This window comes from Amblyraja radiata, chromosome 11, assembly GCF_010909765.2.
Source record: "Amblyraja radiata isolate CabotCenter1 chromosome 11, sAmbRad1.1.pri, whole genome shotgun sequence".
Lineage (NCBI taxonomy): Eukaryota > Metazoa > Chordata > Chondrichthyes > Rajiformes > Rajidae > Amblyraja > Amblyraja radiata.
This window is the reverse complement of record NC_045966.1, coordinates 40001760-40026358: the sequence shown is the minus strand read 5'-3', so window position 1 is coordinate 40026358 and position 24599 is coordinate 40001760. Positions and strand designations below refer to the sequence as shown.

The window sequence follows — 24599 nt, the reverse complement described above, 5'->3', positions numbered from 1 at the left end:
TACTCTCTACCATCTATTTTTCCACTCTTTCCCCTTTCTATTGTTTTCTTTTTCTTGTCTTGCTTACTTCCTTCTCATAACATAAAACTAGAGGTTGTACATGGAATGGTTACGGTATGACATAGTTGGCACCTAAAATTAGGTGCCACTGTATTGTTTTGTATTGTATTAACTTCTAATAAAATAAACAAAACAAAAAAAAACAAAAAAAACCCTCAACTTGTCTGAAGAAGGATCCCGACCCAAAATGTCACCTACCCATGTTCTCCAGAGATGCTGCCTGACCCACTGAATTACTCCAGCACTTTATGTCTGTCATAGTTTAGAGATACAGCACAGAAACAGGCCCTCTGGCCCACTGAGTCTGCGCCGACCAGCAAACCCTGCTCACTAACACTATCCTACACAATAGGGAATATTTACAATTTTTACCGAAGCCAATCTTTGGAGTGTGGGAGGAAACCGGAGCACCCGGAGAAAACCCATGCAGTCACGGGGAGAACGTACAAACTTAGTACAGACAGGATCGAACCTGGGTCTTGGGCGTGGTGAGGCAGCAACTCTACCGCTGAACCACCGGTCTTTTGTGAACTAACCAGCGTCTGCAGTTCCTTGTTTCTGCTCTTGTCTCTTGACTTGATATGCAATGCTTATGTTTACAGCACTGTGTGTAATACAAGACCACTTATTGATGTTCCACATACAAACAGCAGCAGAGGGGGGCATCCATAATGGAACACCCTGCCATTTGCTCCTTTGTAAGGGTCATGAATAATTCCTCTCTCTTCTCTCACCAGATAGATTTGGATCGACGTCCGACCACGATAACTGGAAGCCATGTCAGCCGCGGTGAAGGTAAGCATAAACAGGGGCGGAAAACCCGGGGGGAGGGGACACGTCCCTTCCATGTTTTGAGAGGTGGGGGACATCCCCCCCAAGTTTTAGTAATCCGGGTTTTAAAACCCGGTGAAATCTCCGCTTTCCGCGAGACAGTGGGGGTGGGACTGATGATCGAGGGCGCCGATTGGACGAGAGAGACGTCGGGCAGCAGGCAATGGGGGCGGGACATGATTCAGCGTGATGATTGGAGGAGGGAGGAGTGGGGGGGCGTGGGACTGAGAATAGAGCGCGGTGATTGGAGGAGGGAGACGTGGCACAGACCTGCGCTTCATCCGCAGCCAGGATCGATTCCGGCCGGCTCTCCGGCGCTGTCCCGTCCCCACCCGAGTGCCCCCCCATTCCCCCCCATTCCCCCCCCCCCCCCCCCCCAGAGAGGTCGGCAGCAAAGATCCTCCGCTATAGGATCTTTGGTCGGGAATCAGACGGGCCAGCGCTAACTCTGCCTGTCCCGCCAGGTGAGCCTACAGCCTTCCTGGACTAGCAGGAAATATGGCCAGCGCGGAGAAGCAGCGCTGGTATCCCGTCAGTCCAGACAGGGCTGTAGTTAACCCGGTGAGAGGCAGAGTTGAGCTGCATTTAGCGCTGGATTGAGCCTCCGAAGCCTCGCGCGTGCGTGTGTGTGAGTGTGCGCATGCGCGCATGGCAGCCAAAAAATTGTATCCCCCGTCCCCTCCATGTTTTGATAGCGAGTTCCGCTCTTGACGGGAATGGGGACTTGGTGAGGCCGCATTTAGAGCATTGTGTTCAGTTCAGGGCACCATGTTATCGGAAAGATGTCAAGCTGGAAAGGGTACAGAGGTGATTTGAGGGAGAGGTTGAGCCGCTAGGACTCGGGTAGACGCACAGACTCGTGCCAAGAGTCGGGGAATCGAGAACCAGAGGACACGGGTTTAAGAAGAGGGGGATAAGATTTTGGAGGAACCTGAGGGCTAACCTTTTCACACAGTGTATGGAACGAGCTGTCAGAGGAGGCAGTTGAGGCAGGGACTATCTAAGAAGCAGTTAGACAGGTACATGGATTGGAATGGTTTAGAGGGATATGGGCCAAACAGGCGTGGAACTAGTGTATATGGGCATATTGGTTGGTGTGAACAAGTTGGGCCGAAGGGCCTGTTTCCACGCTCTATGCCCCTTGACTATGATTTTAAGTGTGGGGTGTTAAGGGGTCCCCTTTGTTAGGGCTAGTTAGTGATGGAAATAAAGGCTCATGCTGCCTGGGGTCATGAGAGTGGGTTTTGGATAAAGGAAGGACTTTCTGTGACTGGTATCCGGTATCTATTCCAGGGAATATTCTAGTTTAGTTTAAGTTTATTTTTGAGATTAATTTATTGTCACGTACTAAGATACAGTAAAGAGCTGTTTTGCTACGTGCTATCCAGTCAACGGTAAGATTATACAGGATTACAATCAAGCCATCCACAGTGTACAGCTACAGGATAAAGGGAATAATGTTTAGTGCAAGATAAAGTCCAGTAAAGACCGATTAAAGATAATCTGAGGGTCTCAAACAACATAGATGGGAGGTACACAAAAATGCTGTAGAAACTCAGCGGGTGCAGCAGCATCTATGGAGTGAAGGAAATAGGCAACGTTTCGGCCCGAAACGTTGCCTATTTCCTTCGCTCCATAGATGCTGTTGCACCCGCTGAGTTTCTCCAGCATTTTTGTGTACCTTCGATTTTCCAGCATCTGCAGTTCTTTCTTAAACATAGATGGGAGGTCAGGACCACTCTCTAGTTGTTGGTAGTGTGGTTCAGTTGACCACAGTTTACCAAAGCCAAATAACCTATAAACCTTATTCGTCTTTGCGATGTGGGAGGTAATCGGAGCACCCGGAGAAAACCCACACGGAGAGCTGTGGGTGCTGTCCGTACAAACTCTGTACGGACAGCACCTGTAGTCAGGATCGAACCCCGGTCCCTAGCGCTGTGAGGCAGCACCTCTACCACTGCGCCATTGTGCCGCCTTTGGAAATAACCTTTCTTGTAATTTTCAGAATTACTTAGGACAGTTGGCATGGGCAAGATGGGCCGAAGGGCCTGTTTCTGTGCTATTTGACTGTCACTGGATAACTATCAGAAGGCAACTTTTACCTGCTGTAAGCCGCTGAATAATTCAATGAGCAACATGTATCACCTTATAGAGACAGGGTTTAAGGGATATCAGGCACTTTACAATGTTCTTTTAGAGTCATAGAGTCATACAGCTCAGAAACAGGCCCTTCGACCAACATCCATTTAAAAGCATTCAAATGGAAAAGACACAAAGTGTACACAAAGTAAGTACTCAGCGGGACAAGCAGCATCTCTGGAGAACGTGGACAGGTGACGTTTCAGGTTGGGACCCTTCTTCAGACACTGAGAGTATTTTTTTGCTAACCAGCATGTGTAGTTTCTTCTTTCATCATTTAAAAGACATTTAGACAGGTACACGGATAGGGAATATTTAGAGGGGTGTGAGACAAATGTGGGCAGGTGGGTCTACTGTATATGGGGCATCTTGGTCAGTATGGGTGAGTTGGGCTGAAGGGCCTGATTCCCTGCTGCATTAACCTGTTCAGATAATAAATGATCACTCTTTGGGGAGAGTGAAAAAGGATGTAATGCTGAGGCTTTAGCAGGCGCTGGTGAGGCCACATTTGGACTAGTGTGAGCAGTTTTGGGCCCCATATCTGAGGTAGGACATGCTGGAATTGGAGAGGGTCCAGAGGAGGTTTACGAGAATGATCCCGGGGATGATCGGCTTAACATATGAGGAGCGTTTGACAGTGCTGGGTCTGTGCTCACTGGAGTTTAGAAGGATAAGGGGGGACCTCATTGAAACTTACTGAATAGTGAAAGGCCTGGATGGAGTGGTGTGGAGAGGATATAGGACCAGAGGCCCTAAACTCAGAATAAAAGGACGTAACTTCAGGAAGTAGATGAGGAGGAATTTCTTTAGCCAGATGGTGATGAATCTGTGGAATTCATTGCCACAGACGGCTGTGGAGGCCAGGTCATTGGGCAGTTTTGAAACGGAGATCGACATATTCTTGATTAGTGCAGATGTCAGGAGTTATGGGGAGACGGCAGGAGAATGGGTTCAGAGGGAAAGATAGATCAGTCATGATTGAATGGGAGAGTAGATTCGATGGGCCGAATGCCCTAATGACTCCAATGCTCCTATGACTTATGAATTTATCCGGTGGTAAATGCATTTGAAGCTTTGTATGGAGAGAAGCTCCTTCTGTGTGGAGTTTGTATGCTCTCCCTGTGACCGCGTGGGTTTTCTCCGGGCGCTCTGGACTCCTCCCACACTCAATACGTGCAAGTTTGTCGGTTAATTGGGTCATTTAATAGTTTAATAATTTAGTAAATTAATAGGTTAATTTGTTGGTAAATTGACCCTGGTGTGTACGGGGATGATGGCTGGTCAGCGTGGACTCGGTAGGCCGAAGGGCCTATTTCCAGGCTGTATCTCATCTCTAAAGTCTAAAGACTCACAGCCAATTTGCAAACTTCGAGGAGCCAGGTTATTGTTTCTTATGCTGAGAAAGGCAACAGAAATGTGTCTAGATGGGAACTGCGAAGATAGACACAAAATGCTGGAGTAACTCAACAGGGCAGGCAGCATCTCTGGAGAGAAGGAATAGGTGACATTTCGGGTCGGGACCTTACTTCGACCCTAAACGTCATCAATTCCTTTTCTCCAGAGATGCTGCCTGACCCGCTGAGTGACTCCAGCATTTTGTGTTGATCCTCAAGAAAAATTGACTGACCTCTGTTTCGAGGCATCGGTCTCTCTCTCTCTCTCTCTCTCTCTCTAATGGTTTGGCATTGGTTAGTCGGAGGCTGGAGAGGAATGCGAGGAGAGGTTGTGGACTTGTTACACTGGGAGATTTTCATGCTGGAATTTCATGACTTCAGCAGCACAGTGGGCAGACAGAACGGGCTCTCGTCCCAACTGCCTCCCTTGCCTTACCTCAGTGCATGTTCCCACCCTTACTGCCCTGGTTCCAGTGTTCCCTCATAACCTAGAACTGCACAGCACAGGCCCTTCAGCCCACAACGTCTGTGCCGAACATGATGCCAAGTGAAACCGATCTCGTCTGCCTGCACAGCCCTCATCCACATCCCTCCATTCCCCGCATATCCGTGCGCATATCTAACAGCCTCTTAAACACCACTACCGTATCTGTCTTCACCACCACCCCTGGCAGCGCGTTCCAGGCATCCACCACCCTCCGTGTAAAAATAAAATCTTGCCCGCTTTCCTTAGTGCTTGGTTCAAAGGGCCTGTTCCACGAGCAAGCGACCTGCATGCGGCAAGTGCAACCAAACCGGAAGCGGGGGCCACGCGGGGGTCGAGTGAGTGACGTGAAGTTCGAGCGAAGTCCGCGGGAAGTTCGTGCGTGACGTACGGCGTCAAGACGCTGCGCGCGGCATCGAGACGCTACGCAAGCCTGTCGAGTCGGTGCGTACGGCTTTGAGGCGGCTGCGGGCCGGCAGGCCGTTGCCGCACAGAATTTTTGAACACGGTCAGATTTTGGGAGCCCCACGCGATGTCGGGAACAGCTCCGCACAACTCCATACGGCTCTGGCGATCGAAGTGGGACCGGCCCCGCGAGGCCGTATGGCTCAAGCGACCACGTTAGGTCGCGCTTGCCGCATGGAGTCGCATGCTCGTGGGACAGACCTTTACTCTTTGACATTTCCACCCTGGGGAAAGGTATTCGCAGGGTAGAGGATTCCAAAACTAGAGGGCCCAGGCTTAAGGTGAGAGGAGAGAGATCTAAGAAGGACCTCAGGTGCTACTTGTAAACTGCCTGTACCTGATCCATTTCCTGCACTTTCATGTGGCTACCTAAAACCCTCTTACACATCACTATCGTATCTGCCTCCACCACCAGCAGCATGTTCGAAGCCTGCAGCACCGTCTGTGTGAAAATGAAATTCCCCCCGCACATCTCCTTTAAACTTTCCCACTCTTAACTTAAAGCTGTGCCCTCCAGTGCTGGACTTCTCCACCCTGGTGATAAAGGTTCCATCTGTCTACCCTCTCATATTTTATACACTTCTATCAGGTCACCCTCAGCCTTTGACATTCCATAGAAAACAATCATTTTGTTAAACTTCTCGCCAGTTGCAGCCTCTCCAAAGCCTCCACAATTTGACTTCATTGCATTTATGCTTACCTGCAATCTTTTAATCTTTTGTTTAGATCAGAGATACAGCGCGTAAACAGGCCCTTCGACCCACCGTGTCCTTGCCGCCCAGCGAGTCCCGTACACTAACTCTCTCCTACACACACTAGGGACAATTTACAATTTTACTGAAGCCAATTAACCTACAAACCTGTAACGTCTTTGGAGTGTGGGAGGAAACTGGAGCACCCGGAGAAAACCCACGAGGTCACGGGGAACGTGCAAACTCTGTACAGACAGCATCCGTGGTCAAGATCGAACCTGGGTCTCTTGCGCTGTAAGGCAGTAACTCTACCACCTCGCCACCGTGCCACCCTTAAGGCAGGTAGAGGAGTTGAGTTTAACTTGGCATCACGTTCCACACGGATATTGTGGGGCCAAGGGGCCTGTTTCTGTGCTGCACTGCTCTATGTTCAATGTAATAAGGTAATGATGAGGCCACACTTAGAGTACAGTGTTCAGTTTAGGTCACCCTGCCATAGGAAAGATATTCTTAAGTTGTAAAGAGTGCAGAAGAGATTTATGAGGATGTTGCCATGACTCAAGGGAGAGTTTGGGCAGGCTTGGACTTTATTCCTTGGAGCGTAAGGCTGTGGGGTGATCATTAGATGCATAAAATCATGAGGAGAATAGATGGGGTGGGACAAGTTTTTTTTAACACAGAGGGGGGTGGGGGCCTTGAACATGCTGCCAGAAGTGATGGTGGAGGCAGATACGATAGTGATGTTTAAAAGGCTTTTAGATCGGCACATGGATATGCAGGGAGTGGATATGGATCATGTGCAGGCGGGAGATTAACCTGGCATCACGTTCAGCACGGACATTAGGCCTTTCGGCCCATCAAGTCTCCACCACCATAAAATCGTGGCTGATCTATCCTCCCGTCTCAACCATATTCTCCCGCCTTCTCCCCGTAACCTTTGACACGCATACTAATCAGGAATCTGTCAATCTCTACTTTAAAAATACCCAATGACTTGGCCTGCGCCGCTGTCTGTGGCAATGAATCCCGCAGATTCACCACCCTCTGGCTAAAGAAATTCCTCCTAGTCTCCTTTCTAAAGGTACGTCCTTTTATTCTGAGGCTATGGCCTCTGGTCCTAGACTCTCCCACTCATCCACTCTATCCAGGCCTTTCACTATTCAATAAGTTTCAATGAGGTCCCTCCTCATCTTTCTAAACTTCAGCGAGTACAGGCCCAGAGCTGTCAAACGCTCCACATACGTTAACCCAATCATCTCCAGGACAATGCAGTCTGAAGGGGCCTCTTGCTGTGCTGTACTGTTCTATGGAGACACAATGACCTGCAGGTGCTGATTTACAAAAAAAGACTCAAAGCGCTGGAGTAACTCAGCGGGTCAAGCAGCATCTCTGGTGTAAATGGAAAGGTGACGTTTTGAGTCAAAGTTCTTATTTAGACATCTTTGGAGACAATAGACGATAGGTGCAGGTGTAGGCCATTCGGCCCTTCGAGCCAGCACCGCCATTCACTGTGATCATGGCTGGTCATCCACAATCAGTACCCTGTTCCAGCCTTCTCCCCATATCCCCTGACTCCGCTATCTTTAAGAGCTCTAACTAGCCCTCTCTTGAAAGCATCCAGAGAATCGGCCTCCACCGCACTCTGAGGCAGAGAATTCCACAGATTCACAACCCTCTGTGTGAAAAAGTTTTTCCTCATCTCCGTTCTAAATAGCTTACCCCTTATTCTTAAACTGTGGCCCCTGGTTCTGAACTCCACCAACATCGGTAACATGTTTCCTGCCTCTGGCGTGTCCAAACCCTTAATAATCTTATGTTTCAATAAGATCCCCTTCTAAATTCCAGAGTATACAAGCCCAGCCGCTCCATTCTATCAACATATGACAGTCCCCTGAATTAACCTTGAATTAACGCTGCACTCCCTCAATTGCAAGAATGCTTTGGATAAGGCAATGCTTTGGGTCTGAAGAAGGGTCGCAATCCAAAACATCATCTGTACTGTTCTATCTCTGTACAGTAAGTGCAGTCGATGTAAAAACCAGTCCCCACTGTGTGTGGTGCCAGGACATAGCTCGATAATTTGATTCTACGCACCACGACCATATAAGACAATTACCTGACAGCTGGGGCCAGTGAAATAGTCTTATTTATAGCTCTGTGATCTAAGGCATTAGCAGCTTTGGTGACTCGTAGCGCAGGGGAGGGGGGAGGGGGGAGGGGGAGGGGGAGGGACAGGAATTCAAAATGGGGCCCTCCTTGGATTCAAGGCGATATTGAGTTTCCGGGGAATGGTCAGAGAGTCAGACGGCTGTGCCGTATGTAGCAAGTTTTTAATCATGCAGAATAAAAACAGGCACTTCGGCCCAACTTGCCCACACCGACCAACATGTCCCATCTACTCTAGTCCCACCTACCTGCGTTTTGGCCCATATCCCTCTAAACCTGTCCTCTCCATGCACCTGTCTAAATGTTTCTCAAATGTTGTGATCGTCCTTGCCTCAACTACCTCCTCCGGCAGAGTGTTCTATATACCCACCTCCCTTTGTGTGAAAAGGTTACCCCTTGAGGGCCTCTCCCACTTGGGCGTTATTTGCACGTCATTTTCGCGACATCATTTACGCATCGTGACGCGCGCACGGCGTGATTTCGCGCGCATGGCACGTAGGCAGTGACGCGCGGGCGCCCCAGGATTTTGGGATTGCGTGACGCGCAAATGACGCCCAAGTGAGACAGGCCCTTTAAGTTCACATTAAATCTTTCATCCCTCACCTTAAACCTATGTCCTCTGGTTCTCGATTCCCCTCTTCTGGGCAAAAGACTTTGTGCGTTTACCCAATCTATTTCTCGCATGATTTTGTACACCTCGCATCAGATCACCCCGCATTCTCCGATACTGCAAGGAATGAAGTCCTAGCCTGCTCTCTCGCTCCCTGGAGCGTAGGCCCTCGAGTTTTCAAGAGAGTTAGATCTAGCTCTTGGGCTAAAGGAATCAAGGGATATGGGTGAAAAAAGCAGGAACGGGGTTCTGATTTTGGATGATCAGCCATGATCATATTGAATGGCGGTGCTGGCTTGAAGGGCCAGATGGCCTACTCTTGCACCTATTTTCTATGTTTCTATGTCCTGGCAACATTTCGGTAAATCTTCTTTGAACCCTTTCAAGCTTGACAACAACCTTCCTAGAAAACTTTAATTATTGACTCTTAGTTTAGTTTCAGAGACACAGCATGGAGACGGGTTTTTTTAGTTTTAATTTAATTGTCACGTGTACTGAGGTACAGTGAAAAGCTTTCTTGTTGCGTGCTATGCAGTCAGCGAATTACAATCAAGCTGTCCACAATGTACAGATACAGAATAAAGGGAGTAACATCTAGTCAAGATAAAGTCCAGTAAAGTCTGATTAAAGACAGTCCCAGGGTCTCTAATGAGGTAGATGGGGGGGGGGGGGGGGGGGGGGGGGGGTCAGGACCACTCTCAAGTTGGTGATAAGATGGTTCAGTTGCCTGATCACAGCTGGGAAGAAACTGTCCCTGAATCTGGAGGTGTGCGTTTTCACACTTCTGTACCTCTTGCCTGATGGGAGAGGGGAGAAGAGGGAGTGACCGGGGTGAGACTGGTCATTGATTATGCTGGTGGCCTTGCCGAGGCAGCGTGAAGTGTAGATGGAGTCAATGGAAGAGAGGTTGGTTTGTGTGATGGTTTGTTGCGGTCTTGGATGGAGCTGTTCCCAAACCATGCAGTGATGCATTGTGGGGACAGTGAATGCAGTGAGATCACTTCCTCCAATGCCTGTGGAGACCAAGGTGGAGACGAGCGCTAATCACCAACAGCAGCAACCCAACCACCAAGCCATCAATGCCAACCCACCATCGATATGTGGTGTAGTGTAGAGACACAGCACGGAAACAGTGAGTCCACACTGAGTCCACATCAAACAGCGATCACCTGTTCACACTAGTTCTATGTTATCCCATTTTCTCATCCACTCCCTACACACTTGGGGCAGTTTACAGAAGCCAATTAACCTACAAACCCACACATCTTTGGGATGTGGGAGGAAACCGGAGCACCCGGAGAAAACCCACATGCTCATCTATACACGTACCATCTATACGCAGAGGCAGAGACACAAACAGACCACACGCGCACTCTCACTCTCACTCTCACACTCTGTCTCGGGCGCTGTGAGACAGCTGCTCTACCCGCTGCGCCACTGTGAAGGATCGATTTCATTCCAAAGGGCTTGATGCCTAGAATCCTGGGCCATTCATGAGCCTTGTTCAGCCAGTGCAAGGGTCCAGAGAGGAACAGGATGAGGCCACCCAGCCCATCAAACCTATCCACTGTCAATACGAGTTTGTAGGTTTAGTTGGCCCTCTGTAATCTGCCCCGAGTGTGTAGGGAGTGGATGAGAAAGTGAGATAACATGGAACTAGTGTGAATGGGTGATCGATGGTCAGCATGGACTTGGTGGCCAAAGGTTCTGTTTCCATGCTGTACCCCTGAAGTAAACGGAACCAGACCTTAGCTGGAACCAAGCGAGAATCAAACGACAGCCAAAACTAAAGGTACACTAAACTCTCCCCACGTGTGTTCTGGTCGTCCCATAAAAGCCCGGCATGGATGTTGCAGCTTTGACTGTTTCCACAATATACCCTCCCCTTCCTCACCCTCCCCAGCTGTTGCAGCCCCCGACTCCAGCTGTTCCACCAGCTGCCGAATTCCACCGGCTTAAAAAGTAATTCCCCTCCCTCGGGGAGCGCAGGACAGTCTAAAAACAAACCGAGCAACTGTTGTGTGTGAAGTAGGAGCAGGAAGAATCTGTTCGCTAACTGCTCTGCTGAGTGGGAATGTTGGGAGTGTTTGTGGCCACACTGCGTCTTGTCTTAGTTTAGACTTTAGACTCGCCAGCATGCCCCATCTATACTAGTCCCACCTGCCCGAGTTTGGCCCACGTTTGGTGCTGACTCGAAGGGCAGAATGGTCAATTCCTGCATCTTTTCTATATTTCTATGTTTCTATATCCCTCTAAACCTACACTATCCATGTCTAGTTGTTTCTTAAACTTAAACATTGTGATAGTACCTGCCTCAACTACCTCCTCCGGCAGCTCGTTCACACACTCACCACCTTTTTTGTGAAAAAGTTACCCCTCAGGTTCTTATTAAATCTTTCCCCCTACACCTTAAACCTATGTCCTCTCCTTCTCGATTCCCCTACTCTGTGCATCTATGTCAGCGTTTTTCAACCTTTTTACCCTTGTGGAACCCTTTAAATCATTTTCATGTCTCGGGGAACCCCTGAGTTGGGGGTTGCCGGGCCCACCGCCATTTTGAGATCGCCATTTTGACACGTGTCACACCGCCGATCTTTGGCGTCACAACGGGGACCCGTCATCCGCGCCTGCGTAGTTAGGGGTGGATTGCCGGGCCAGTATTGCCATTTTAACATCAGCGTTGTGTTTAGGTGAGTGGTTCTGGGGGAATATTACATTAGGGGACAGGGACCCAACGAGTCCACGCTTGGTCTAGTTCAGGGGTGTCAAACTCATTTTAGGTCACGGGCCGAATTGGGCAAAATGCGACTTCATGCGGGCCGGATCAGTCGTGCACGTGCGAACGCACGCTCGCTCCAACAGCTATCGTTGCCTTTGTTTTTTCAACCTGCTCTCATGTGTCTCAGTCTCTGCTCTAACTACAAAGTGATTCACTTTACGAATTTTGTTTCTTATGAAGAAGATTGCCGACCAAGCATTACTTTTATGATTGGTATTAACTTACAGTCGTGGGCTACAAGAAAGTTGTGATGAGGGAGAGCGAAAAAACGATGCTATTTTGACTAAGATAGTTTCGGGAGCCACACCCTTTCCATTAATAAACCATTTGAAATCGAACATTAGCAGACACAAATGTAGACCTAACAAAACAAATTGTTGTTTCGTTAGGTCTACTTCTCCACCACCATTTTAGCGCTGGCATCCAAGAGAGACTCCGGGTTGTGGCCTCTCCGTGCTGGTTTCTGGGACGATCGATAGACTGGGAAGGGCCTAGAACAGACGCTTTGCTGTCGGCTGAGCTCTCTCCTCCGCTGGGGGTGGTGATGGAGGCAGGTACGATAGTGGCGTTTAAGAGGCTTTTGAATAGGCACATGGATATGCAGGGAATGGAGGGACATGGATCATGTGCAGGCAGAGGAGATTAATTGAACGTATCTCCAAACTGTATCTCTAAACTAAAAAGTTTTGATGGTCTTTTGCTTTCTTCAGGGCAGCAGAGCCGGGTACAGGGGCAGCGTGAAGGCCACACAGAACTTTGTTGCCAATCAGGATGCAGAGGTTCTCTACAATGCAATGAAAGGAATTGGTAAGGAAGCTCCCTCGGAGCAGTGACTCTTAAGACGACTTTAGAGATACAGCGCGGAAACAGACCCTTCAGCCCATCGAGCCCACGCTGATCAGAGACCACCCCGTATGCAAGCACTATCCTACACACGAGGGACAATTTACACATTTTTACCCAAGCCAATTAACCTATAAACCTGCACGTCTTTGGAGTGTGGGAGCAAAACGGAGCACCCGGAGAAAAACCAAATGATCACAGTGAGAACATGCAAACTCTGTACAGACTGCACCTGTAGTCAGGATTTGGTGCTGTAAGGCAACAACTCTACCCCTGCGCCACCATGCTGCTTATTCGTGTGCATCAGAGACATTGCGCAGGGCTGCAAACATTGGGTGAGAGTTGAGAGTGAGAAATTGCGAGGGAGTGTAGTGACCAAGCCCGAGGGAGTGTAGTGACCGAGGGGGGGAAGAGTGTGGGAGGGGGCTGTCCACCTTCCGACGGTAGGGAGCTTTAGCATTTTTCAGCTTTAAATTGTGCAATCTGGTGCATACTATAGCAAGTCTTTTAATTGACACTTGAATGCAACATTTATGCTTTAAATTGGATCAGGCATGAATAAGGTTAGGCTAAATTACATTTCTAATTACATTCCCAGTAGAGCCAGGCTCTGATCAACAGGTGCAGCACATGAATGACATTAGTATAGACATGTATGGAAATCAGATTATAATTCATGCTGCATTGCATATATATAACATAGAAACAAGGTAAAAGGAGTCAGATTTCCATCACTGTTCTACACAAATAAATTAATCAATCTTACCCATTGACTATAGAAACAAGATGAAAATAATGCCACATATTCAACCAAGTATATGGTTCAATGAAGTTAAGATATATATGTAAAACATATATATGGAAACAGGCCCTTCGGCCCACCAAGACCACACCGACCAGCAATCTACCATATACCAGTTCTATCCTACACGACAGGGACAATTTACAGAAGCCAATTAACCTACAAACCTGCACTTCTTTCGGATGTGGGAGAAACTGAAATATCCGAAGATAATGGGGAGAATGTACAAATTCTGTACAGACAGCACCCGTAATCTGGGTCCGTGGTGCTCTGAGGCAGCAACTCTACCCCTGCCCCACTGTGCCACCCCATTAAATATATAACACCTCAATGTAATATATTTATGATGCTGTCACGTTGATAAAGATGAACACATGATTCTGATTTCTGCCCTTAGTTGGATAACGCACATCTCCAGTCATTGTGTTTTACATCTATATGGCTGGTTTTTAACCTCTTCAGTCTGAAGGTCTCGACCTGAAACATCACCCATATGGAGGGGACTAGTCCCAGCTACACTAACCCCCCCATATCTCTTTAACCCTGTCCTATCGGGTTCGAATCCCGCTTGGAGTGCATACTGTCGTTGTGTCCTTGGGCCAGACACTTCACCCACCTTTGCCTGTGTGTGAATGTGTGTGAGTGATTGGTGGTGGTCGGAGGGGCCGTAGGCGCAGATTAGCAGCCACGCTTCCGTCAGTCTGCCCCAGGGCAGCTGTGGCTACAGAAGTAGCTTACCACCACCGAGTGTGACTGAGGAGTGAATGAATAATGCGATGTAAAGCGCCTTGAGTATTCTAGAAAGGCGCTATATAAATCCCATCCATTATTATTATTATTATCTGCCTACATGTCTAAAGGTTTCTTCAACGTTGTGATAGTAACCAGCACCTTGTAACCAGGCGTTGGAAACGCAGAAGAACAAAGCCAGGTGACGTTCGTGTTGGTCCCAGACATGGATCTGCAATCATTCATTACAATCAACTCACTCTTTTAAATCTTTATTTCAACAGCACCATGCCTTACACTAAGACATTGAACAGCAACATGCCTTACTACCCCCTTTATCCTGTACCTGTACACTGTGGACGGCTCGATTGTAATCGTGTACAGTCTTTCCGCTGACTGGATAACATGCAGTAAAGAAAGCTTTCCACTGCACCTCGGTACAAGTGACAATAATAAACTAAACTGGAACGTGATCTCTTTCTTGCTTTGAACACAGGCAGTGATAAGGAGACCATCATTGACCTGCTGATCTCCCGGTCCAACACACAGCGGCAGCAGGTCTACGTGAGCTACAAGACTCTCTTTGGACGGGTAACTATTCTCCGTGTGTCTGCTTCACAGTGTTCATGATCGTGTTCTCGTTGCCTTAGGACCATGGGTGGGGGCGGGTTTACACTGCGCACTCGGCCATAGTCAATCCCGGATTTAGCCTGGGATGATCAACAAGGCTTTTGGCTCATTGGCCTTTATGGATCAGGGTATTGAATATGTTTCAATGGTCCATTATTGTCATGTATGCACTGCACTGTGAGATTCTTCCACCCATTGACATATTTTGGCGCTATTTACAAAAAGTCCAAAGTCCGGTCGAAGCGCTCGATGTACTGGAGCTGTTCCTGATCCAGGTAAGCCCCAGGCTGCAGCAGGGGCCTCCTCAGTCACCCTCGACCGCGAACTGACGTCCTTTTCCTCGCCCGGCCACCTCTGTATCCCGGAGCGCCTCCTGCAGTCGACCTTGCAGGCGCTGGAGGTCCCTCTCCTACCGGCCCACTGCTCCCGTCCAACGCCGCCAGTGGCTCCTTCCTCCCCGACTCTCCCATCATCGAGGCCGGGCTCGGTGGCTTCCAAGCTCCCCCACATCCAGGCACCGGCCCGCCGCGTCCTTCTTTGTGCTCAGCGGCCTGCCAGCATGTTCCATAGATATGGATGGTACAGACGTTGGGACGTTATGTTACGGTAGTACAAGCCGTTAGTGAAGTCACACTTTGAATATTGTGTTCAGTTTTGGTCACCCTACTGTAGGAAGGATGTCGTTAAACTGGAACGGGTACAGAGAAGGTTATCAGAGGATGTTGCCAGGACATGAGGGCCTGAGATATAGGGAGAGTCTGGGCAGGCTAGGACTTTATTCCTTGGAGCACAGGAGGTGGGGGGGGGGGGGGGTGATCTTATAGAGATGTATAAAATCACGAGAGGAATAGAGGAGAGTTTGATGGCTCTGGGCCTGTACTTGCTGTTTAGAAGGATGAGGAGAGACCTTATTGAAACTTACCAAATAATGAAAGGCCTGGATGGAGTGCATGTGGAGAGGATATTTCCACTAGTGGGAGAGTCTAGGACCAGAGGGCACGGCCTCAGAATAAAAGGATGTCCCTTTAGAATGGAGATGAGGAAAATCTTCTTTCGTCGGAGGGTGTTGAATCTGTGGAATTATTTTTTTTTTTTGAAAATATTTTTTATTGGAGATAGGTACATAACCTATTTACATCATTACAGTCTTACATTTTTTAATTGATAATATTGTCAATTATTATTACATTGTCTCCAATACTTTTTGCCTTTTTTTTTTTTAAATTAGATAGAACTAAAGGGATAGATGAAGTAAAGAAAGAAAAGAAAGAGAAGAAAAACAAAAAAAAAAAAACTAAAAAAAAAAGGAAAAAGATAGTTAAAGAAGAATGGAAAAATTTATTAAAATAAAAAAGACTTCATTCGAGATATATTCGTACATTTCAGAGTATAGTATTTCATCCATTCTTTAGCCCGCGTGCTAGTCAGGTTCCTGTGCTGAACTATTCTGACCCTTTAAGTAATCAATAAAAGGAGACCATGTTCCAACGAATAATTCCTGTTTGTCCAACAGGGAAAATCTGATTCTTTCCACGTTTAAGGTCTCCGTCATTTCTATAATCCACATTTTGATTGTGGGGGCGAATCTGTGGAATTAATTGCTGCAGACGGCGGTGGAGGCTGTCATTCGGTATTTTTAAAGTGGAGATTCACCACCCTCTGGCTAAAGAAATTCCCCCTCATCTTTCTAAATGTACGCGCTGTGCCGTCTGTTGCTAGACAGTGCTGCCCGCGGTGTCGTGCGTTTGTGGCCTCGTGTGACGAGCTTTTTCTACCGCAGGATTTGATCGATGACCTCAAGTACGAGCTGACGGGGAAGTTCGAGAGGCTGATCATTGGGCTAATGAAACCCCCGGCTGTTTACGACGCTAAAGAACTGAAGGACGCCATTGAGGTACGTGGACGTGTTCAGCCCAGGGTCTACCCCCAGTGAGAGTCTCCCCCCGCCCAGCCCCACCAGGAGTGTTCAGACGTTGTCTTCCAAGTCTCAGCATCTCTCCAGCTGCCTTGCACCATCCCATTTTAGGGTTATAGTGTCATACGGTACGGAAACAGGCCCTTCGGCCCAACTCCTCTATGCCGACCAAGTTGTCCCATCTACTCGATAGTCCCACCTGCTCGCATTTGCCCCATATCCCTCTAAACCTTTCCGATCCACGCACCTGTCCAAAATGCTGGAAACACTCCTAGTAACATAAGAAAAGTCCCTTTGGCCCAACTCATCCTAGCTGACCAAGATGCCCCCATCTACACTAGTTCCATTTGCCTGCATTTGGTCCATATCCCTCTAAACCTTTCCTTTCCATGTAACTGTTTAAATGTCTTTTAAATGTTGTTATAGTACCTGCCTCAACTACCTCCTCCGGCAGCTCGCTCCATACACCCACCACCATTTGTGTAATAAAAGTTACCCCTCGGGTTCCTATTAAATTTTTCACCCCCTCACCTTAAACCTATGTCCTCTGGTTCTTGATTCCCTTACTCTGGGTAAAAGACTATACATTCACCCTAGGTATTCCCCTCGTGGTTTTATATAGTGTAAGAAATAGCCCATTTCAAACAAATATAACTAAGACGTTAGAATTCACCCTATCTATCCCCTTGTGATTTTGTACACCTCTCGAAGATCACCCCTCTACTTCCTGCGCTCCAAGGAATTAAGCCCTCGACTGCCCAACCTCTCCCTGTAGCTCAGACCCTCAAGTCCTGGCAACAGCATCGTAAATCACAGCACCCTGTAGATGGATAAGGTTTCTCATCCAGTTTGTTTTTGTCCTCTGTGTAGGGTTTGGGAACAGATGAGAACTGTGTGATTGAGATCCTTGCGTCCAGGAGCAATAAGCAGATCCACGAGCTGACCGAGGCCTACAAGGAAGGTGGGTTCAACACTGGGGCAAGTGAACCTTGTTCAAGCACCTCTACCAAAACCCAGGATTGCAGATGACACCACAGTGGGTGGGGGTGGATAGTGAAGATGGTCGTTAAACATTGCAGCAGGACATTGATCGGTAGGGCAGGTGGGCTGAGGAATGGTTCCTGGAGTTGAATACAGAAAAGAGGTGAGGTGTTGCATTTAGGGAAGTCGAACAAGGGCAGGACCTGCACTGTGAACGGCAGCAGGGATCTGGGGAATGTTGTGGAGCAGAGGGGTCTAGCAGTGCAGTGGGGAGGGGGTCAGGTTGAGTGAGGTTGGAGGGATCAGTGGGGGAGGGGGTGGTCAGTGGGGGAGGGGGTCAGTGGGGGAGAAGGGTTAGTGGGGAAGGGGGGATCAGTGGGGGAGGGGGTGGTCAATGGGGGAGGGGGGTGGTCATGGGGGGGGGGGTCAGTGGGGGAGGGCGTGGGGGGGGAGGGGTGGTCAGTGGGGGGGGGTGTCAGTGGGGGAGGGGGGTGGTCAGTGGGGGAGGGGAGGGGGGGATGAGTGAGGAGGGGGTGACTGACTCTCTCGGCCTTGTGGACAGTGTATGAATCGGACGTGGAGGCGGATGTTGTTGGTGACACCTCCGGCCACTTCAAGAAGATGCTGGTGGTCCTGCTGCAGGTGAGGGGAGTGTGGGGAGAGATGGGATACGTGTTCCAACATGTGTGGCTCTGTGTGTGTCTGCGTACGTCTGTCTATGCGCGTCTGTGTATGTCTGTGCGCGTGTCTGTGTGCGTCTGTCTGTCTATGTGTCTGTGTGTGTGTGTGTCTCTGTGCATGCATGCACGTGGGTGTGTATTTCATCAAAATTAAGTAGACCATAAATCTCATTGAGATGTAAACTCTTTTCTCTGGGTCATTAATTCCCAGATACTGATGCAGTGACTTTAGACTTTAGAGATACAACGTGGAAATAGGCCCTTCAGCCCACCTGGCCCATGCCGACCAGCGATCATCCTGCACACTAGCACTATCCTTCACACTTGGCACAGTTTATCAAAGCCAATTAACCTACGAGCCTGCACGTCTTTGGGGTGTGGGAGGAAACCGGGGCACCCGGAGAAAACCCACGTGGTCACAGGGAGAACGTACAAACTCCACACAGACCGTACTCTGCCACTCTGTACGGTGGCATGACCATTGTGCCAGGGGTGTGATGTTCATCGTGGTCCTTTCTACTCCTTGCATCTTCCAGGGAACGAGAGAAGAGGATGACGTTGTGAGTGACGATCTCGTGGCTCAGGATGCAAAGGTAGGTCCACATCTGAAGAGGGGTCCTGAACCGAAACGTCACCGATCCGTGTCCTGCAGAGACGCTGCCTGACCCGCTGAGTTACTCCAGCTCTTTGTGCCTTTCCTTGTATACCAGCATCTGCAGTTCTTTGTGTCTCCATATCCAGAGTACATTAGCTCTCATTCGTGTCACTAAATCGTGTCTCTCTATTGCAGCATTTCTCAACCTTTATACCCTTGCGGAACCCTTGAAATAATTGTCATGTCTTAGGGAACCCCTACATAAAAATTATTATATATCTTTATTAATCTCTTTCTTTCTCTTTCATAAACTTAAATTTCATAAGGCAAATATGATATTTTTTTTCTGATAAATGGTTTAAGCAAAAAAAACGTACATTTTTCTCACGTTTATTGGCAATGCAAAAAAAAAAATGAAATCAAACTGCTTGTTCAAAACTGAAGCAAATAAAGGCAAACAGAAGAACTAACTTTGGAGGAGAGAGAGAAAAAATAAACAACACACAAACTTTTGATAAACTAACAAAAACATACATAAATAAACTTTTGATAAACTAACAAAGATAAACATAAACATACTTAAATTATTAAAATTCATACTAACATCCCTAAATGATGGGTAAAATTTACTAAATAACGTGGGTGAACGAGGGACTGTTACCTGCACGCCAGGAAGCACAGACAGTACTGATGGAGACAATGCATGCGTCTGTACTCGAGTGAGTCATGATGATACACACATCCGTCACGTACAGCTCCTGTCCACTGACCACTAAAGGCCGTTTCACACTGGCACTGTTTAGACGTCGCTAAATATGCCGTACGTGTATAATAAAATTACGAATATGAAATTAAACACAAAAATTATTTTACATATGATTAGCCTATTTATCACAATTTCTCGCGGAACCCTAGCGTTCCGGGGAACCCCGGTTGAGAAACGCTGCTCTATAGCCTCCTTAGTTCCTGCGTGTTCGAGTTGTCGGGCCAGGGTATTGCAGTAGGCAGAGCGGTGTTCATAAGTTATAGGGGCTGAATTAAGCCATTCGGCCCAACAAGTCTATTCCATCATGGCTGATTTATCTTTCCCTCCCAACCCCATTCCCCTGCCTTCTCCCCATAACCCCTGACACCCATGCTAATCAAGAATTTATCTTCCTCTGCCTTAAAAATACCCAATGGCTTGGCCTCCACAATCTTCTGTGGCAATGAATTCCACAGATTCACCACCCTCTGACCATAGAGTGTGGGGCAAGCTGGGCTACGATCACTCTGATGGGTGGGTATGGGTTTGATGGGGCAAATGGCCGTGTGTTGCTGATGACTGTATTTGACTGTGCAGGAGCTGTACGAAACAGGAGAGCTTCAGTGGGGCACTGAGGAGAGTGCGTTCATCTCTATCTTGGGCAATCGGAGCCACTGTCACCTCCAGCTGGGTATGTGTCTGTCATCCTCACCCCCTCCTCAACTGCTTTAGTTCAGCTTAGAGTCACCAGTAACTTGGCCCGGGCCAGTCACATCAAAGCAAAGGGCAAGAAAGGACACCAACGCCTCTTCTTCTTTAGGCCTAGTAAGTGGCAGCACAGTGGTACAGCGGTAGAGTTGCTGCATTACAGTGCCAGAGACCTAGGTTTGATACTTACCCCGGGTGCTGTCTGTACAGAGTTTCTACGTTCTCCCTGTGACCGCGTGGGTTTTCTCCGGGTGCTCCGGTTTTCTCCCACATCGCAAAGACGTGCAGGTTTGTAGGTTAATTGGCTTTGGTTAAATGGCACATTGTCCCTACTGTGTAGATATTGTGAGTGTATGGGGTGATCACTGGTCAGCACAGAGTCGGTGGGTTGAAGGGCCTGCGTCCACGCTGTAACTCTAAAGTCTGTATGTAAATTACAAAGACTTGAGGGTCTGACTTACAGGGAGAGGTTGAGCAGACTAGGACTTAATTCCTTGGAGTGCAGGAGGGTGAGGTATGATCTTATAGAGGTGTGTAAAATCATGAGGGGAATAGATGGGGTAGATGCATAGTATTTTATCCAGAATAGGGCAATCAATAACCAGGGGACATAGGTTTAAGGTGAGAGGGGAAAGATTTAATAGGGACCTGAGGGGCAACTTTTTCATTCAGAGGGTGGCGGGTGTACGGAACGAGCTGCCAGAGGAGGTAGTTGATGTAGGTTCTATAACAGCATTTAAAAGATATTTGGACAGGTACATGGATAGGACAAGTTTAGAGGGATGTGGTCCAAACATGGGCAGGTGGGACTAGTGTAGGTAGAACAGGTTGGTTCTATGATTAAATGAGACAACGGAGATGGGACATCTTGGTGGGCATGGATGAGTTGGGCCGAAGAGCCTGTTTCCGTGCTGTATGACTCCATAACAATGGTACGGTTAGGTTACTGGTCCCCTAGTGTATTGGAACGACCAGTAACCAGGTCAGGATGTGATGTGCTCCCCCTGCCCACAGCTCACCTTCTCCCCGTTCTTCCCAGTCTTCGAGGAGTATCGGGATATTGCCGGGAGAGAGATTGAAGAGAGCCTGAGAGACGAGCTGTCGGGAGACTTTCAGGAGCTAATGCTGGCAGTGGGTAAGGTTTGGCGGATCACTGAAGGGGGGGGGGGGGGGAGTCTACGTTCAAGCTCTTCAATACAGGGCGGCACAGTGGCGCAGTGGGTAGAGCTGCTGCCTCACAGCGCCTGAGATCCGGTTCAATCCTGACCTCGGGTGCTGTCTGTACGAAGTTTGTACATTCCGAACCGAAACATCACCTCTTCTCCAGCGATACCGCCCAACCCACTGAGTTACTCCGCCATTTTGGGTCTATCTCACTGTGACCGCGTGGGTTTTCTCCGGGTGCTCCGGTTTCCATCTACAACCCAAAGACATGCAGGTTAATTGGCTTTGATAAATTGGCCCTCGTGTGTAGGACAGAACTAGTGTACGGGGTGATCGATGGTCGGCATGGATTCAGTGGGCCTGTTTCCACACTGTATCTCTAAAATCTAAAGTAAAGTCTAAAAAATACCAAGAGCTTGGAATATTGCAATACCGCGCGCTGTATAAGATGTCGGCGAGGCCACATTTAGTGTATTGTGTTCAGTTTTGGTCACCCGGCTGCAGGAAAGATGCCCTCAAGCTGGTACGGGTGCAGAGAAGATTCATGAGGCTGTTGCCAAGACTCGAGGCCCTGAGCTACAGGGAGAAGTCGGCAAGCTCGGACTTTATTCCTTGGAGCGCAGGTGGATGGGGGTGGGGGGTGTGATCTTATAGAGGTGTACAAAATCATGGGAGGATTAGAAAGAGTGAATGCCAAAGTCAAAGTCAAATTTATTCGTCACATGCACCCGAAAGTGCAGTGAAATGAATTTGCCAGCAGCGATACACTTAAAAAAAGAACACACAATACTCAATAGAATTTAACAAAAACATCCACCACAGCATTCTTCACTGTGGTGGAAGGCAGCAAAGTTCTGTCAATCCTCCTTTGTTCATCCGTGGTCGGGGTCATGAACCCTCCGTAGTTGCCGCTACGGACGGCCGGATGTACAGGCCCTCTCGTCGGGATGATCTAAATTCCGATGTCGGAACGGTCGAACACACTCTGCGGCTTGGAGCGCCCGAATCGGGTATATGGAACGAGCTGCCAGAGGAGGTAGTTGAGGAAGGTTTTTATAATGACATTTAAAATACATTTGGACAGGTGCATGGTTAGGACAGGTTTGGAGGGATATTGACCAAACGCAGTCAGGTGGGACTGGTGTCGACGGGGCATGTTGATCGGAGTGGGCAAGTTGGGCCGAAGGGCCTGTTTCTGTGCTGTGTGACTCTGTGACTCTGACTCTATGATCACATGGACACTGCACTAACCGCACAGGCTGTGGGATTATCAGACGCCGGTGAAGCAGCTGACAAAAATGTGAGAGAGTCACAGAGTGACTCATTAACCAAATCAGTCCCATGATCTTTCTCGTAAACCTCCTCTTAAGATCATAAGTGATAGGAGTAGAAATAGGCCATTCGGCCCATCAAGTCTACTCTGCCATTCAATCATGGCTGATCTATCTCTTCCTCCTAACCCTATTCTCTTGCCTTCCCCCCATAATTGACACTCGGACTAACCCGTAGTCTTAACCTTACTTTTTTTCTTGTGTCCCACAGTCAGATGTGCCAGGAACATTCCGGAATACTTGGCTTCTCGACTCTTCAAGGCCATGAAGGTAATGGGATTTTAATTTCAAAGAAGCTTCACTCAGCAAGTCAAGGAGCCATATGGCATAGCAGTACAGCAGAGTGGCACAGCGGTAGAGTTACTGCCTCACAGACACCCGGGATTCATCCTGACCTCGGCTACTGTCTGTACATTCTCCCTATGACTGTGTGGGTTTCTTCCAGGTGCTCCGGTTTCCTCCCACATCCCAAAGACCTGTCCCTGTGTGTTAATTGGCCCTCTATAAATTGCCCCTAGTGTGTAGGGAGTGGATGAGAAAGTGGGCGAACATAGAACTAGTGTGAACGGGTGATCGATGGTCGGCACGGACTCGGTGGGCCGAAGGGCCTGTTTCCGTGCTGTATCTCTAAATTAAACTAATTCCTCAGAGGGAGTTGTAAGGAAGAGTGGTGGATCTCTGGAACTCTCTGCCACAGAAGGTAGTTGAGGCCAGTTCATTGGCTATATTTAAGAGGAAGTTAGATGTGGCCCTTGTGCCTAAAGGGATCAGGGGGTATGGAGAGAAGGCAGGTACAGGATACTGAGTTGGATGATCAGCCATGATCATATTGAATGGCGGTGCAGGCTCGAAGGGCCGAATGGCCTACTCCTGCACCTATTTTCTATGTTTCTATGAAGAAGGACAGGCACTTTGGCCCAGCATTCCCATACTGGTCATTAGTTTTCCCCATCCCAGGTGGTTCAGGGTGTTGTCTGGACACTGACCCCTCTCCCTCCACCAGCCCCTCAGGCATTCAGTGCAGATTCCAACCCCCTCTGGATGAGAAATGTTTTCCTTGTACCACCTCTAAATCTTTTACTTCTACTTTGGGCTGAGCCCTTTAGTTTTAGATATCTCCCCTCAGCTTTCTCCTCTCCTTCCCCTCCTCTCCCTCTCTCCTCTCCACCTCTCTCTTTCCCCCTTTCCCATCCCTTTCTCTCCCATTCTTATGAACTATCTCCCATTCCCTCTCCACCCTCCCCCTCCCCCTCCCCCTCCTTCTCACTCTCTCCCTCCCCCTCCCCACCTCCTTCTCTCACTCTCTCCCTCTCTCTCCCCAATTCCCATCCACTCCCTTTCCTCACCCTCGTGCAGGGTGTGGGCACCCGGGACAACACTCTGATCCGGATCATGGTGTCCCGCTCCGAGGTGGACATGATAGACATCCGTGAGGAGTTCCGTAAGAAGTACGAGAAGTCCCTGCACAGTATGATCCGGGTAAGTGTCCAGCTACCAGGGATGGGGTCTGCTCCAGCCAGCACTAGGCCTTGTGGGGACGCGGGGGGAAGAGGGGGGGTCTGGGGGGCTTCCGCCGTGTGTCTGAGCCAGAGGGCAAGGGCAGAGAGAGACTCACAACTCATGGAGAACACAGCCTCGATGAGCTGAAGGCCCTGTGTCCATGCTGTGTCTCCAAAACTAAACTTAACATAGAACAGCACAGGAACAGGCCCATCGGCCCACAATGTTCCTGCTGTCAACAATGCCAAGTTAAACTGAGCTCCTCTGGCTGCAATTAACCCATAGGAACAAGCCTTTCAGCTCACAATGCCTGAGCCAAACATGATGCCAAGATCATAGACCATAGAACAGTCCAG

General features: G+C 48.7%; 1 protein-coding gene across 11 annotated transcripts in view; it reads left to right on the top strand.

Annotated features, from left to right (window-relative positions):
• The window catches only part of anxa6 (annexin A6), a 56021-nt gene that overhangs the window by 9632 nt on the left and 21790 nt on the right, over positions 1 to 24599 (top strand). For 8 of the 11 annotated variants that reach the window (XR_004413468.1, XM_033029760.1, XM_033029767.1 and 5 more), the window contains 11 exons: positions 798 to 855; positions 12331 to 12427; positions 14491 to 14585; positions 16405 to 16518; positions 17410 to 17500; positions 18083 to 18162; positions 18737 to 18793; positions 20138 to 20231; positions 21288 to 21383; positions 22955 to 23013; positions 24100 to 24222. Coding sequence is in view for 10 of the 11 variants with exons in the window: in XM_033029760.1 (XP_032885651.1) it covers positions 838 to 855; positions 12331 to 12427; positions 14491 to 14585; positions 16405 to 16518; positions 17410 to 17500; positions 18083 to 18162; positions 18737 to 18793; positions 20138 to 20231; positions 21288 to 21383; positions 22955 to 23013; positions 24100 to 24222 (924 nt within the window). In the remaining variant the exon portion in view is untranslated. The remainder of the gene's footprint in view (positions 1 to 797; positions 856 to 12330; positions 12428 to 14490; positions 14586 to 16404; positions 16519 to 17409; positions 17501 to 18082; positions 18163 to 18736; positions 18794 to 20137; positions 20232 to 21287; positions 21384 to 22954; positions 23014 to 24099; positions 24223 to 24599) is intronic. The other 3 variants (XM_033029762.1, XM_033029764.1, XM_033029765.1) reach the window with 1 other exon arrangement.